Here is a 16956-nt window from a genome sequence, read left to right as displayed (position 1 = left end):
ACCAAACATGCAGAACAATTCTTGCTCACAATGTAACATTTGCAAAAAAGTCCACAGGCTAATTTCAAAGACATTACTTCTGATTGATCAGTTACATTTAGTGTCCAGGTTCCCTAGCAATGTTGCAAAGCACAGACACTTCAGATCCCAAGCACAATCAACTGCAACAAAGGTCAACGCAAGGTCTTGCATACCGTGCCTCACACATGCTCTGCCTCTCAGACAACAAAGTGACGAGTCCCAGATAGGCACACTCCTGCACATATTCTGACCACCTCACTTCAACTGCTTGCCTTGCCTTTCCAGAGAACAAAACTCAAGTATTACTGGGCCTAAACATTGGAGGGGGAAAATGTCACCTGCAACACTCGAATTCTACGAAAACTGTGGGCAAGTTGTCAATTGCAGTCCTCCCCGCAACTGACATGTGGATGAAGCACCCAAGACATACACCAAACATAGCAAGGTGAGTTTCAGGGAGAGACTGAGCATATCAGGCAGTCTGGGCCTGTCTTTGGATACTTGCTCAACACAATCACATCCTGGCCAGTGGGTGGAATAACACACCCAATGAAACCAACATGACTATTAGTAGAGTCGGAGCATTCTTCCATATCCCCAACCCAACGACCCCAGTAGAACAAAAAAAAAGCTTCAATTTTGTGCACCATCTCCCAGCACAGACAGTGATGCCCAGAAATTGGATGCGTCAATGCATTTCTCAGGGACCATGCAATCAAAAGACATATGCTAGAGTCAGAAATTGTATCCAAGTGATTCAAGAGGCATTTCACTGTACATCTAAATGTCCATGGCTTCGTAAAACACAAACTAAACATATTTTAACAATCCAAATTCTGTCACACAATCATAGACTTTTGAGCAGGAGGGAGGCGCAAGAGAGAGATTAAAATCAAGGGATCTTTTACTTCACCGTGACAGGGATTTGGAGGAAGGAGGTTTTGCAAAGTAGAAAGATCTTTTGATTTAACCCATTTTCCTATCACCAACATAATTGAATTTACTATTCGAACTAGCAAAATTCTGCTAAACATGCAAATTGACTTTACAAATTTCTGGTTAATAAACTACATGAAACCCAGGTGGCCATGGGCCTGACAGTTCAGAGGCAAAACAGGTGTTGGTGAATTGGCAGTTGAGGTGAGGCATGTATAAGAATACAATGACAGTTGGGAGCTTGGAATAAATAAGCTACTGATCATTTCAGGCAGTAATTAACATGAATTCTTGAATACCAAGAATGCTGCTTTAGGAGTCTTGATTTACTGCCTGCAGCATTTTAAATTAAAACCTCCATTTCCCCTCTCTGCCCAAACCCCACCCCCCCAACCCATCCCCACATGCCTTGGAATCCTCTATCTGGGCTAGTCACCTCTCCCATATTCCCTGTCCCATTCTCTTCTGATGAATCACTACGTTAGTGGCAACTCATGCACAAACCCAGTGCTGACAGGTTATTTGACAAATTGTTTCTAGACCCACTCCTATCTTCCTCAACATTGAACAAACATTTCCAGGAGCCACTAGAAGCAGGAATTGTTTTCACCTGCTTAAGTAATGAACGCCAAAGCCCAAAGTGTCTTAGCCTGACCCTGGCTAATGCACAGACCAAAAGTTGAACTTGGAAAACTTGCTGTTCTATCTGAGGTCCTATCACACTAGGTGGTGCTGTTACCCATTAGACCATTGTGGGAACCTCAGCTGCATTCCCATCATCAAATCTGCTCAGTTTGATGTAGTTACTTTGGCAAGTGTATGTTTGAGACAAAACAGCATTATTTAAAGTAAAAAAGAGAACTCCACCTATACTCAGACAGTCATTAATCAAGACTCGAGGTAGAAAGCACAACCGCAACAGGCAATTATCCCGGCACTCTGGTCTAATGTACTATACCCAAGGAGCAGGATAGCTCACCATTAGTGAATCTACAATTACATTAGGTGTGGCTGTCGCAGTGTCAGTGAAGTTGACATGAGGCTTACAACATTTGCAATTTAGATGTTTATATAGCAGATAAGAGAAGAAACAGGGCCATTAAGTGCAGAGCAACTAGATTACATTCCAATGTCCTTTAAAATCTACACTTACAGTGTCTCATGTACCCCTAAAATCAAGACATTGTATGTGACTAGTTATTTATTGGAGGCCAACATGATTAATTTGGAGAACAAGCCTGCAGCAGCAGATTTGCCCAATCTTTGCCTTCATTTGCAACTTGGGAGGTTGTGCAGACCACAATTTACATAAACCACATGTTGCTGATACAGGCAATTGCAAGCATTGCAACATTGAATTATCGAACAGCAAGGCAACGATACCAAGTGCAACTCTTTCCAACTCTCCCAAGACAAATTTCAAACTGGATAAACCAGGATAATAAAGGCAAAATACTGCGGATGCTGGAAATCTGAAACGAAAACAAAAAATGCTGGAAAAACTCAGGTCTGACAGCATCTGCGGGGAGAGAGACATAACGTTTCGAGTCCATATGACTCTTCTTCAGATCTAAAGGGAGGTAGAGATGTAGTGAAATATATACTGATTAAGGTGGGCGGGGGGGGGGGGGGGGGGGGGGTGTGGAACTGGTAGCTGGATAGGCCAATGATAGGCAGAGGCAAAGGAGAGATGGCAAAAGATGTCATAAACAAAAGGTCAAAAAGAGTTGTTAATGGTGGTTGCACTGGCTGAAGGAAGTGCTAATGATGACATTAAGAAAGCAAAATGTGATAATGGCCGGACCAGGGTAAGCGCTCTGGAAAGTGACAGATGGCCCTAGTGGGGGGAGAAAGATCGAAAACCAGGAGTTCAGAAATAAATGAATCATACGATCTTCTAAAGGCTAGATTGCTAGTTGCAAAATAGGGTTACGCTTTCCATCCCTTCTGCACCCAACAATAGCTTGGGCCCTGCTACCTTTCAGTTTAAAAAGAGGCCTTATGAATAGGGATCGACACAAGGGAAGAAATTGGCTCTATAGACATGTGCACAAGAGCCATAGGTTCTTCATGCAAGAGCAAAAAGGATTTTAAATTTGTGCTACTGCAGCAAGGTAGGATGCCTACACAAGGAGCCCTGACAGTGAAGTGTGCAGGTAAGCTGCTGACTGGAGAAAAAAAAACACAATTTTGATTAACTATTTTCCTAAATTCTGCTGGAATAGGTCATGACATTCATCACAGGAAAAAAAGTCAACTCAGTTTCACCTCCTGTTGCTCATGCAAGGGGCTCAGAGCTTTGTTGTAGTTACAATGTCAATCCCTCCTCATAGTACAAACTTTTTCTAAACTCTAACTTATTACCATTTGTTCAGCTTTTCCTTTTCTTTCCAGCCTCCGCTGATTCCATGAAATGATCAATTTGATTCAATGCGAGTGAAGCTGCACTGTTCTTGTAACACATTATAGGGCTAGGTGAAGCCAGGTACCAAGATCAACTTAAAAAGTTCAAACTGAGGATTAACCCCATTAACCCAGAATGTGATTTACAAGTTAAATACATTGTTTGAAAGGAATTACATTGCAAACTTTCTCCCCAATCCCTCCACAACACACTGATTGCAAATAAACTGTATAACAACTGGACATTAAAGTTAGTGCTGAAAATACATCACAAATCTATCAGTATTGAAAGGCTAAAGGCAGAGTTACTACCACTGGCAAAGGCTCAGAGTGTCAACCTCTCCAGATGCTGAAGGAGTTACTCTGTATTTGGGACCATGCTCTTACTGAAGCAGGTCTCTTCATCTCTACCCTTCACATTGGCCATGGAGTAACCATTACATAAGTTACACCTGCCATTAGATTTCTAGAAGTGTCTCTCTTTTCAAGTGCACTTCTGAATCTGCTGCTCACTTAAACAGGAAACTCCACAATGATACTGAGCCCTCCAATCCACTAATTTTTTTCATGTTTTCCTGGCTTTTGGGTTCCCATCACCATAAAATTATCTGAAACTCAGTCACTCTTCCACTCACTACACTGATAAGGCTGGCTTAAAAGCAGGTATTAACTGTCCTTGACAATAATTAGCATTGAGAATTTATAGGTTCATTTTTCCCCATTGACAGTAAGCAACAGGGGGAGTTCAACAAAATAAGGAGTTCTATAATGAAAAGGACAGATGTTGAATTTTAACCCCACAAAATAGTAATGAGGTACTTGACCGAAGTTCATCTGTCTCCCAAAAATTTCCATGTCTAAGTTGTTGATGACAGCAGCAATTCACCCCTGCATCCCATCAGCTTTGAGGCAGTACACAGTCTAGCTTTGAATGAGAAAAAGTATAAAAGCTTTTCTATTTTATTGAAGCTTCAAAGCTGACTATTGATTCAAGCCCTAGAACAGACTAATACTGATCAGAGATCTAATGGTGCTTCGTTTGATAGAATAAAAACTCTAGCAAGTTAATCAAGGAGCCAAACTGTTCCTGAGGTTCAAAAATTAAATACTCTTGCCGGTCAGGATGAATGGAAAACACATCCTGAGGTTCAGGCCACGCACAATTCTGGTTTCCGACTCACTGGAAACAATCACCAAGCCAGCTCAGCATGCGTATTGACCACATACTTAAAGTTACCACAGAAACTTTGGAGTGTTGCTGATTGCAAGAAGCTTTTATGCCCTCACTTTTCTGTTTAACATTGCAACATGAAGACTTCCATGTTTTGTTTTCTGGAAATCCCAGAAAATGAACTCATTCTGCCCCTTGGATGGCAGGGGTTTAAAATCCAGCACAAACCATTTTTCCATGATTTTATCCAGTATTCTCAGTATATTGGTTTGCCTCAGGCTTCACCAAGATGGTTGTCCTTCAGCTTCTGTGCCTGCAGGTTCAAAGTGAAGGACTCTGTGCGTCACAATTCAAGTGTTCCAGCCAGGGGCCTTCTCGTGTTTCAAGAATTCTCTAAAAAACAAGGCACGGATCCATATCTGTTCCTGCAGCTGCTTACAGGTGAGTCATTTCTTTAGACAGTTTGTTTTCCTGCTTGCCAGCACCAAGCTCTACTTTGCTGCTGTTTTCAGTGTCATCCACTCCAGCCCTTGACCCAGTCTGAAAGAGTAGAAGGAACCACATAAGTAAATATATCCCTTGCTGTGTTCACAAAAGTTTATGAAAAATTCTTCAAGTCTGAATGGTTATGTTCTTCGAGGTAGACATTCTTACCAGCACACCATTGTACCTCCGTTAAATAGAATTTACAGAAACAGGACATTCAGCCCAACTGCTCTATGCTGGTGTTAATGCTCCATATGAGCCTCTTCAGACCTTATTTCATCTAACCCAAACAGTATAACTTTCTAAACCCTTTCTCCTTTATGTACTTATCTAACTTCCCCTTAAATGCAAATATGCTATTTGCCTCAACTACTCCTTATGATAACATATTCCACATTCTCACTCTTTGGGCAAAGTAGTTTGCCCTGAATTCATATTTAAGAGCCACTCATAAATCCAATGAGCTACTTTGGGACTTCCTTCCCCATCGCCAAATAAATGGAAACATCTCCACTACTCTATTAAATCCCTTCATAATTTTACGGATTTCTATCATGTCACCCCTTAGTCTGCTTTTCCAGGCAGCATCATCATTAAAGTGAATGGATAGAAAAATCACCCAATGGCTGTGAAGGTGGAATTACTACCATGTTTAAGGTGCATGAGTTCTATTTCATAGAAAAGGGGACTTTGGTGGACAATCACCACTTCCACATTGCACAAGCCAGCACGTACACGTGTTGGTGTGGACTCATTTCAGTATAGATTGGAGGAGTTGGTGGTGGTGGTGGAGGAGGAAGGGGTGAAGGCATGAAAATATATCCTAATAAATCACATCAATATTCCATGCCAAAAGCTGCATTACATGGTGAGGGTGAAACAAAACAGAAGCCAACAATTTCTGTTCATTTGAGAACTTGGGAGGAAATTGAAGGATCAAGTCTTCATTTTTCAACCCAACCTCAATTTTGACAATGCACAAAGTCACTGAAAGCTTTATAAAGTATAAAACTCAAGTTGTATGCCAAGAAGTAAGGATTAGTTATGATGAAATAAAAGCAGCATTTAGGCCTGGCAAAAGATGCATTACTCTGTCAGGTCATTCATCTCTTGCAAAGAGTGATGTCTAAAATTCACTTGAATCCAGCTTAAGTATCTGGTGCAAAATCCTTCCACAAAATTCCTCATTATAAATAGTTGCATTTTGGTATTGGTGTTTGCAAGCAGCAGAATTGCATCTCAGTCTGGCAGAACTGATTTCAAAGCATTGTTTACTGATGCTGCAGGCTTTTGAAGTAATTAGTTATATGAATTTTGTTGCTTAGCAACCCAGTGACTCTGTCCCAGCAATTGAAGGTTTAAAGCAACCCCTGCCCAGTCTTAAAGCAGGGGTTGGGGTAATTTTAAAAGATCCAAATTGCTGAGTTGTCAGGGAAATTCTTTATTTAATTTTCTAGAGATACGCAATTGAGTGGGCCTTTTCCTTTCAACTGACTCACCTAATTACTCAATTAATAGCACAGAAACATGTAAAGTTGCATGACTAAACGTTTAAATAGCAGAGAATTCAATACTAGAATTAAAGTTCAACTAGTTCAGCTATTGACACAGTTAATACAGATCTTCTGCCAAAAACCTGTATTTGCATTTGAAGATACAAAGTCAGGTTGAAGAATGTTTCTTTTCCCGTGGCAATCAACTTTCTAGGGTGAACTCAAGCGTAACTAAAATTAATCTTTTACATGTAGAATCCCATCATGACCCAAAACTAACCCTTCGCCAGTGAGTGCACAACAGGCCTGGATGTGCCATGGATGGTCTTTGATGGACGTTAGTGTTAGAAACTTGGAAATCTCAGCTGCCGACATGGAATTCTTCATGTCTTGTTTATTGGCAAATACCAGCACAGCCGCCTTTCGGAGGTCCTGGAATGAAAACAAGCCGTTGTTACAAATCTTACAGAACAAAGCAAAATTGACAATGGACAGATCATCCCAGAACTAATGCTGGAAAACAGCACATGTATAAACCAAACTGTAATCCAGACTCGGCATTCAACCTGCAAAAGCTTAACAAGCCTACCCATTCAAGGGATTTCTATGTGTGCCGAAAACTATGGGGCAAAGGTCACATGGGATACAATACTGAAACAGAACATTTGGCCCCAATAGTCCATGCTGGTGTTTATTTATGCTCCATTCGAGCCTCCTCCACTTGGCATCAATCAGCATAACCCTCTATTCCCTTCTTCATGCTCATCAAGCTTTCCCTCAAATACATCTATACTTCAATCACTCCCTGAGGTAGTGAGTTCCACATTCTCACCACTCTGGTTAAAGGGGTTTCTACTGAATTCCCGATTGGATTTTTTGGTGATCATCTTAGATTGTTAGCCTCTAGTTTTGCTCTTCCTCATGTGGAAACATGCTTTGTATCCACTTGAGAGAAGACAGGGCCTGTTCCTCCTCTTCTAATAGGTACAACCAGTAGACACCAGTGATGCACTGTATATTTTTGCTGCTAGTCTACACTGCAATATTTGCACTAAGCTAGGTTTTGCTGTAAAAGGATACATGTCTAAGCTTTTCATCTTGCACTCATCAGGACACCCACAAGAATACCAATATAAAAAAGGGGGAAAACAACAATTTACACTATATGCGAAGAGTGCACTGATTGGTTGGTAGGTGGCATTGCCATGGAGAATGCATCACTGATGGTGACTGAGTTCACTGCCAAGCATTGTTTGAAATTTAAACCAGGCAGCTTTGACCTTGATTGGTCAAGGCATTACCCTGAGGAATGAGTCAGTGAATGGTTGTCACTTCTTTGTTTAGCTGAAACAGGTGCAGTGTATGTACTTGTTCTTTCTGTCTGCAAAAAAACAGGGCCCTGTGTGTTAATATATGTAGCTTCCAGTACACAGGGCCCTGTTCTTTCTGTCTGCAAAAATAACAAGTACATACACTGAGCCTGTTTCAGCTAAACAAAGAAGTGACAGCCATTCACTGACTCATTCCTCAGGGTAATGCCTTGACCAATCAGGGTCAAAGCTGCCTGGTTTAAATTTCAATGCTTGGCAGTTAACTGTCAGTCACCATCAGTGGTGCATTCTCCATGGCAAAGCCACTTGCCAACCAATCAGCACTCACTTCACATAGTATAAATTGTTATTTTCCCCCTTATTGGTATTCTTGAGAGTGTCCTGATGAGTGCAAGGTGAAAAGTTTAGATGTCTTTTTTTTCGGCAGTACTCAAGTTCTGTACTACTAAACAGTTATAAGCCAGGTTTTCTAACTATTGTTTTCTATCTCCACTTCATCTTCCTGCCTCTCCCAATTTCTGAGATGTTAGGGGGCTACTTGGTCATGGAACGCATCAAATCTGGACCAGATATGGTTTCAACCGGACATCCACAGATTGGAAAATTTCCTGAGGTCTGTGTCAATTCAAACTATGGCCATTATAGGCTTGCAACGAGAGTCCAGTGCATTTCTTGTGCCACTGCTCATTTTTCCTGGTGTTCACCCTGTTGAGGGAAGTCGCTCCCCAGCCAAGGCACCAGGCAGAAAATCAGTTCACACAGCATACGCATGGAACCAAATCAGTAAAATCTGGTCTGTATAGTAAGTCCATCATAGGGGGAAATAAAATGGGTTTCTCTTATAGTCATACATTGTGATAGCTTGCTGTCCCCACTCAATACAAACTGATTGAACCTAGCATGTTCCTGCTCTGTGGGGCCTGAGAGTGGAGTTGAGTCAGTCAATCTGGCCACCCAGCCATTGGAATAATTGGGAGATATTAAACCAATATTGACATTAGCCTATAAACTATATATAGATTTGAGATTCTATAATCCAGGCATCACTTTAGTAGTGAACGCCCTTATCGCCTCCAGCACACCCATATTAAGTTTCCTTTTAGCAGCAAATCATACCTCGTGAGCCAGCATTTTGTAGAGTTCCTCTTTCGTAAGTGTTAGCCGCTCTCGGTCTGTGCTGTCCACAACTAGAATGACGAACTGAAAATAAAATGAAAATTTACTCATGCGGAATATGAACCCATCCCTTCGAGACAAGTATCAAATGCAAGTAACTTCTTGTATACCTTCATTGTCACCCATTTCCTCAGTACTTTTTGCAATAATTGGAGGTAAGTATTGATGTCAAAATAATGGAATCATACGGCACTTCCGTTCTCCTTTTCGTTCGATATGCAGATTTTGGTCATTTTAAAAATGCTCTCGATCTCATTAGATAAAGGGCTACCTGACAGCACAGACCCCAAATTGCTGTGTACGCCTCCATATCAGTTAGTAGAGCAGAGGTTTATAACAAACTTAGAGAGCAGGGACAGGGAAGGATAAAGGACTCACATTGAAGTACTATTCAATTAAGTGATTTAGATGCACCAAGCCTGCTCCGTTCAACTCAAATCAGTGACAACTACAGGTAGATTCAGTCACTAGGTTAACAGCCACACCCAACTCCACTAGAGTACAAAGTTGAATAGCGCAGTTTGAGCTACATACCAGGGTGGAGTACTGGGGCCGTTGCGGAGAGCGCAATTACAGGTGATTAATTAGGAGCATCACTTAGATTTGCTGGTGTAGCATTAAAGTGGCTTAAGGGCAAAAACGTGCTCACTGGCAATGCTGACTATAAATGCAGCATAAAACAATTAGCCCTCAGTGTCAAAAGCTTTTAATTAAACACTGATTTCAACCGGTAAAGCTGTGGCATATTCACAGTTCTACTACAAAAACAGAAATACCTGGAAAAACTCAGCAGATCTGGCAGCATCGGCGGAGAAGAACAAAGTTGCCGTTTCGAGTCCTCATGACCCTTCAACAGAACGAAGTAGAAATAGGAGAGGGGTGAAATATAAGCTGGTTTCGGGGTGGGAGGGGCAGAGAAGTAGGGGGTGGTTGTTGGGAGAAGCAAGCAGTGATAGGAGCAGATAACCAAAAGATGTCACAGACAAAAGAACAAAGAAGGTGGTGATAAAGAATGTTCCGTCAGGATCGTTCCCTCCGTGACACCCTGGTCCACTCCTCCATCACCCCCTACTCCTCAACCCCCACCTACGGCACCTCCCCATGCAAACGCAAAATATGCAACACCTGCCCCTTCACTTCCTCTCTCCTCACCGTCCAAGGGAGCAAACACTCCTTTCAAGTGAAGCAGTATTTCACTTGCACTTCCCTCAATTTAGTCTACTGCATTCGTTGCTCCCAATGCGGTTTCCTCTACATTGGAGAGACCAAACGCAGACTGGGCGACCGCTTTGCAGAACACCTTCGGTCTGTCTGCAAGAATGACCCAGGCCTCCCTGTCGCTTGCCATTTTAACACTCCACCCTGCTCTCTTGCCCACATGTCTGTCCTTGGCTTGCTGCATTGTTCCAGTGAAGCTCAACGCAAACTGGAGGAACAGCACCTCATCTTTTGACTAGGCACTTTACAGCCTTCCGGACTGAATATTGAGTTCGACAACTTTAGATCTTGAACTCCCTCCTCCATCCCCACCCCCTTTCTGCTTCTTCCCCCTCCCTTTTGTTTTTTCCAATAATTTATATAGATTTTTCTTTTCCCACCCATTTCCATTATTTTTAAATGTATTCCACCCATGGTTTATTTCACCCCACCCCCATTAGAGCTACCTTGCTCGTCCTGCTCTCCAATCTTAATTAGCACATTCTTTTAGATAATATCACCACCTTCAACACCTCTTTGTTCTTTTGTCTGTGACATCTTTTGGCTATCTGCTCCTATCACTGCTTGCTTGTCCCAACAACCACCCCCCCCCCCCCTTTAAAGCAGCTTATATTTCACCCTTTCCTATTTCTACTTAGTTCTGTTGAAGGGTCATGAGGACTTGAAACGTCAGCTTGGTTCTTCTCCGCCGATGCTGCCAGACCTGCTGAGTTTTTCCAGGTATTTCTGTTTTTGTTTTGGATTTCCAGCATCCGCAGTTTTTTGTTTTGTTTTTATCACAGTTCTACTAGCCTGGTACAAAGTAGGTAGATAATGAACTTTGCTACACTGCTTCTAGTATGGCATGACAGAGGTGGTCAACTGCAAGTTTGCTATTTGTTTCATTTCCAACCCTAAATGGATGTGGGAGCTTCATGCAAGTTAAACAATGGACAGATTTGATTGTTGTGTATGCACTACCACGTAGAGATGGCGCCAAAAGATTAAGTAATGCCAGCTATGATACAAACTTCAGAGTGGAGATTACTATAAACTTTTACTATCTGAACAGAGTGGCTGATCACTCCAGCTGTTAGCCAGCTCCAACTTATTTTACATCACAAAGCTAGAAACTTTGGGCAGTCAACTAGACACTAATTTAACCTTAATAGTCACCAATACGTAGGCATGCAAAAGTGCAGTTCAAAACAAAGCAGTGCTCCAGCAGGGAAAGCTCAGAACCTTTTGTGTTTCATTCACTACAATCCGCTATCAGCACTTGCAGCTCATTTGAAAATTATGAGTGGTTTTAGTAAATAGGGAGAAACTGTTTTAGCTGACAGAAGGGTCAGTAACCAGAATACACAGATTAAAGACAACTGCCCAAGTGCCAGGGGGAGGAGATAATAATAGCTCGACAATTTTTAAAAAATCAGAAACGTATAGTCTGAATGGGTGCTGGATACAAATTCAATAGTATCTTTCAAAAGGCAATTGGATCAATAGTTGAAAGACAAGAGGTCTTCAGGACATATGGAGGAAAGTGGAGTGTGAAATGGACAGCTCTTGCTAGGAAATGGGCCATGATTCTGTGATTTAAAATCAAAATGTGCAGAGTAAATTAATTTGGTTATATAATGGTGCTGCTAAACTGGACATTTAGTATTCAAATCAATCATTTCATCAGTTTCTCCAAAACTTTGTGGGTTCAAACAATAGAGTCAGAGTCATTTATTGCACAGGAGGCCATTCCGCCCATCAAATCAGTGCCAGCTCCCCATGGAGCAATCCAGCTACCCCAACTCCCTTCCTCAAGCTCCATAACGCTGCAAGTTTATTTCCTTCAAAACCACATCCAATTTCCTTTTGGAATCACTGATGTTTCTGCTTCCACCACTTGTGGGCAGAGTGTTCCAGATCATTACCACTCTGCATAAAAAAGCTCCCCCTCACATTCCGCCTGCATTTTGCCAAACATCTTAAATCTGTGTCCCTTTGTCGTTGTATCAACAGTTGATGGAACACTTCATACAGGTTTAATTCTTAAGTTCTTGTCAAGTTGGCCAATTCAGAGGAAGAAACTGGCATCTTCGGAATTGACCTCAACACCTCCAATATGGGAGTGTATAAAAATCAGATAGAAACTCCTGATCATTGTCTAACGACCCCTTGCATGGCACACTGATGACCTACATGGAGGCAAACACGCTCACGTGTGAGCACTCAATCTCTTTCTCTCACGTGCTGCAGAGTTGCTGTGGACCAGGGCTCTAAGGGCAGCCACCTCTTTCTTCCAAAGAAAGCAGAAGAGAAAGAAAGCCTTCATCAGCTGCCATTCACTTCAATCTCACCATCAAGTGATACACCAATTCAAGGGGATCTGCATCCCTCAGTGGATTTCTCCCCCATTAAATCCAGAGGCCCTTGTATTGTACCCACTAGGGGCAACCCTCAGGACTTTCTTACATCATTTGGAGTTGAACTTCCACCTGGTCCAACAATATTCACGGGAGCAGTTTGCACAGAAGGAAAACATTTGCAGAGGCAAATTCAAACATTTTGAACTTGGGACACATGACTGCTCATTAGCCTTGAGGAAGATCTGCATTTACCACCACATCTTAAAGTGCTACAATAAATTATGTTGTGCAGGCACTGCTGCCAGCAGTTATGGGAGCCATTTTGTGAAATCCAAAATTGGACAGTAGAGAGGTTCTGCTTTTAGTGAAAAGGCTTGAACTTAGGTGGAATTAGCAGCAGGGAAACCTCCAATGGGGTTCAATCTCAGGGAACAGAGTGCTCAAAAGCACATACAGCACTAGGACCAACGTAAAGGCAGTAAAGAATGCATCTAGGAATGTGCTTCATACAATGATAAACTTGTTTCAGCAAGTCACACGGGAAAACTTAGAAAAAAGACTGTGGGAATATAAAACCTGCATAAAAAATTTCCAATTCAAATCCTTGGCATAGAAATTTCCCTAACAGCTATCTTCCAGTTATTTTAATAATTCTGTGATTATGCAAGTAATAAACCAGACTAGCCATATAAATACTGTGGCTACAAGAGCAGGTCAGAGGCTAGGAATCCTGAGGCGAGTACCTCACCTCCTGACTCCCCAAAGCCTGTCCACCATCTACAAGGCACAAGTCAGGAGTGTGATGGAATACTCCCCACTTGCCTGGATGAGTGCAGCTCCAACAACACTCAAGAAGCTTGACACCGTCCAGGACAAAGCAGCCCCACTTGGTTGGCACCACATCCACAAACATTCACTCCCTCCACCACTGATGCACAGTAGCAGCAGTGTGTACCATCTACAAGATGCACCAAGGGAAGAAATATTCCCCCCCACCATCGGGGGAGAAGTTTAGGAGCGGGTGCGCCTCCATTTTACGTGGGCGGGCCAATTAAGGCCCCCCCTAGTGTGACGTCTGCCAGAAAGCGCTATGCGCTCCTTGCGGACGGAACAGGGGATTCCCTAAGCTGAGAGTGCGCTCTTTCATGCACGCGCACAAAAGAGTGCACTCATCTCCGAGGCTAAGTGCTGCCTCAGGGAGATCAGCACCAAATTAAAAAAAAAGTGTGAAATAGAAAAATAAAATTTCCCTGACATGACCCCTCATGTGACACTGTCACATGAGTTGGGACATGTCCATCACTTTTAATTAAACTTTTATTAAATTTAAAAAATCCCTCATGAAACCTCACCCCACCCGTGGACGAGGTTTGATGCTTTTTCTGAAGCCCGCCAGGGCTCCCGGCCTGCCCGCCAACCTTAAGCTTGGACGGGCAGGTCCTTTAACTACTTCAATTAGTTTTCAAATGGCCTCAATTGGCCGTTGACAGGTCAGCGGGTGCACAGCTGATTCGGCTGCGCCCCCACCGACCTGAAAATTGGAATGACGCGGGGTGACGCTGGGAGTTCCTCTCGACATCATCCCGCGTCATTTTACTTGTCGGCAAGCGGGTCCCGCCACCCCCCTCTGCTCGCCGAACTCAATATCCTGCCCCAAGGCTCCTTCGACAGCACCTTCCAAACCCACTACCAATACCATCTAGAAGGACAAGGGCAGCAGGTAGATGGGAACACCACCACCTGGGAGGTTCTCCCCCCCCGCCCCCCGCCAAGTCACTCACCATCCTGACCTTGGAAATATATCGCCGTTCCTACGCTGTCACTGAATCAAAATCCTGGAACTCCCTCCCCAACAACGCTGTGGGAGTACCTACGCCAAATGGATTGCAGCAGTTCAAGGCAGCAGCTCACCATCACCTTCTCAAGGGCAACTAGGGGTGGGCAATAAGTGCTGGCCCAGCCAGAGAAACCCACATCCCGTGAATGAATTCAAAAATAAATAAATCACTAAGCACTATTTTGCAGGCAGAAAACATGCAGTTTTCACAGGCAAACCTCCTGGAATTACGTGGTGGGAGGTGCAGCAACTCAGGGATCAGAGGTGCAGTTCCAACTTGTTTAAAACTTTAGTTTTGGAATTTGTCTGAACTGATTAGCTATTCAACCCTTGCAGGGCAACTCAGTCCAGTATCCAGATATCTGCTGTTCACCAATAAATTCAGGGGGCTGTGGGCTTAAGAATGATAGGAAGTAACTCTTGGAAGCATCACAGGCTGAAATTCTGTAATTCTATATTCCTATTAGGCAATGAATGAATTGGTTTCGACACATCTCACTAATTTCACTTGCTGGTCATTGAAATTAGCAATTTACAGGGGCAGAGGCAAGGGGTTTTCAAAGAAAAGGGATGCAGTCTTACTCCTGTTAGAGGAAAGTACTGAAACCGAGAAACTTGTATACACAAGAGCTATGTTTAGCACTTCAGCCGAGGTCAGGAAACACTGACAGCTGAGCTAACTCTGCACATTTACATTGCTAAACTCACCACAAAGGAACTGGGTCTATGCCATGCCTAACCCATGGAACTTGCAACTTAAGGGCAGTATTGGGTCTTAGCTATTCTGAAGTTAAGTACATTGACAGCATTACATTAATTTCAGAATTATTCCCTAAAGCCCCTTTATCCTGGTTTTAGGTTCAAACTCAGGTTTTTTTGGTGTGCAAGTCTACTGCTGGGAAGAAGCGCTGGATTTAGGGATGATAGAGGTAGATTAAGCAACAAACACCAGCTCACGAACATACACATCTCAAACTAAGCAGCAGCAATATAATATGTACCATTATCTGTGCATTTCAAGTTACTTGAGCACGTTGTCTTTCCACATTTGAACTCACGACATATACAGGGAAAATTAATAAAAATAAACTGAATAGTCTCTGGTTATGACAATCTGATGGCAGAATTGCTTGATATTTTGCATTTCTGATCCCATTTTAAAAACCATTCTTAGAATCTCATAGGACATCAGGTCATTGTTGTTTCAAACAGCCAAGCAGATATGGCTATGGGGAACAGCTGCAGAGAGAAGACAGACTTTATATACAGGTGCAATGTCTCAGAACCAGCAACCCCAGGGCCAAATGAGGACTGGATTTTGTATCCTGCCAGTTTCAGGTCCGGAAGTTTGGGCATCGTGCGTGTTAAGGATATGTTTTTCAAGTAAGGATTGCTAAAGGCAGTCTTGAAAGAAAGACAAAATATTGCAAGATAAGCCAGGAAATTCTTTGGAGATCAGTGTTACTTTGCCAGAAGTGTGGCAGATGCTCCGTTTATGCATGTAAATGGAGCTCTCACTATACTTCAAATGAACTGTTGGTGGAGGAGATGTACATTAATAATTTAAGGTTTCTATATAATGCAGATTTATTACTCTCATTGAAACATTAAAATTCTTCAGGAATCTTACAGGGTAGATGTTCAGAGGATGCTTACCCTGGCAGGGGAATCTAGAACATGGAGTCAGTCTCAGAACAAGGGGCCGACTGTTTAGGATGAGATGCGGGGAAAATTCTTCACTCAAAGGATTGCAAACCTTTGGAGTTCTCTACCACAGAGGACTTGGATGCTTAGTTATTGAGTATAATCAAGGCAAAATTGATTAATTCCCTTAACATCCAAAAATCAATGGATGTGGGATAACATCGAAAGGTGGAGCAGGCCTGAATGACCTTATGTTCTTACTGGATTCACATTACTGAGCAATTATTCCCAGTAGAAAACATTTTTATCCAATTACAACAGCTAACCATGCATGGGCACGGGGAGGAGGCCATTCAGTCCTTTGAGTTTGTCCGACCACACAACTAGATCATGGACAAGATGCTCTATCTACCCTTTCAAATCCTTTAATCATCTTAAGTCAACACCATTCGATCAACACTCCTAATTTAACCCTTTTAGCCCTATCAGTCTGGGTGTGGTGTGGATTCACCAATCCAAGACCAATATCTCCTTCCTGAGGTGCAGTGTGCAGAACTGAATCCAGCTCTCTGGAGTCTAATCAGAATTTCATATACCCATACACTGGAGTGTCCACATACCTCAGTGTTTGTATAATACGTGCTCCACGTTGAACGCAACATGTCTTGGCCGCCAATGTCCCACATTAGGAAATGAGTGTTTTTCACGACTATTTCTTCCACATTGCTGCCGATCGTGGGTGATGTGTGGACCACCTCGTTCATTAGGCTGTTAATGAAATCAAGCAGAGGCTTAGAATTCCACTGTGGCCCCATCCATTACATCCCGACTGGAAAACTCAGTCTAAAATTCGCAGATGTATTTCTGAGCACCCATGGGATTACTTTCAGTCAAGGGACTG

General features: G+C 42.7%; 1 protein-coding gene across 1 annotated transcript in view; it reads right to left on the bottom strand.

The window, feature by feature from the left end:
* Positions 1-2684: 2684 nt before the first annotated feature.
* The window catches only part of LOC144667840 (ADP-ribosylation factor-like protein 5B), a 36485-nt gene continuing 22213 nt past the window's right edge, over positions 2685-16956 (bottom strand). The window contains exons 3-6 of the mRNA XM_078529359.1: positions 16676-16823; positions 8958-9041; positions 6791-6942; positions 2685-5071 (exon numbers count right to left, since the gene is read on the bottom strand). Coding sequence (XP_078385485.1) covers positions 5023-5071; positions 6791-6942; positions 8958-9041; positions 16676-16823 — 433 coding nt within the window. The 3' untranslated portion in view covers positions 2685-5022. The remainder of the gene's footprint in view (positions 5072-6790; positions 6943-8957; positions 9042-16675; positions 16824-16956) is intronic.

The sequence above is a fragment of the Cetorhinus maximus genome, chromosome 25 (assembly GCF_964194155.1).
Source record: "Cetorhinus maximus chromosome 25, sCetMax3.hap1.1, whole genome shotgun sequence".
NCBI classification, from domain to species: domain Eukaryota; kingdom Metazoa; phylum Chordata; class Chondrichthyes; order Lamniformes; family Cetorhinidae; genus Cetorhinus; species Cetorhinus maximus.
This window is presented reverse-complemented; position numbering and strand designations above follow the sequence as displayed.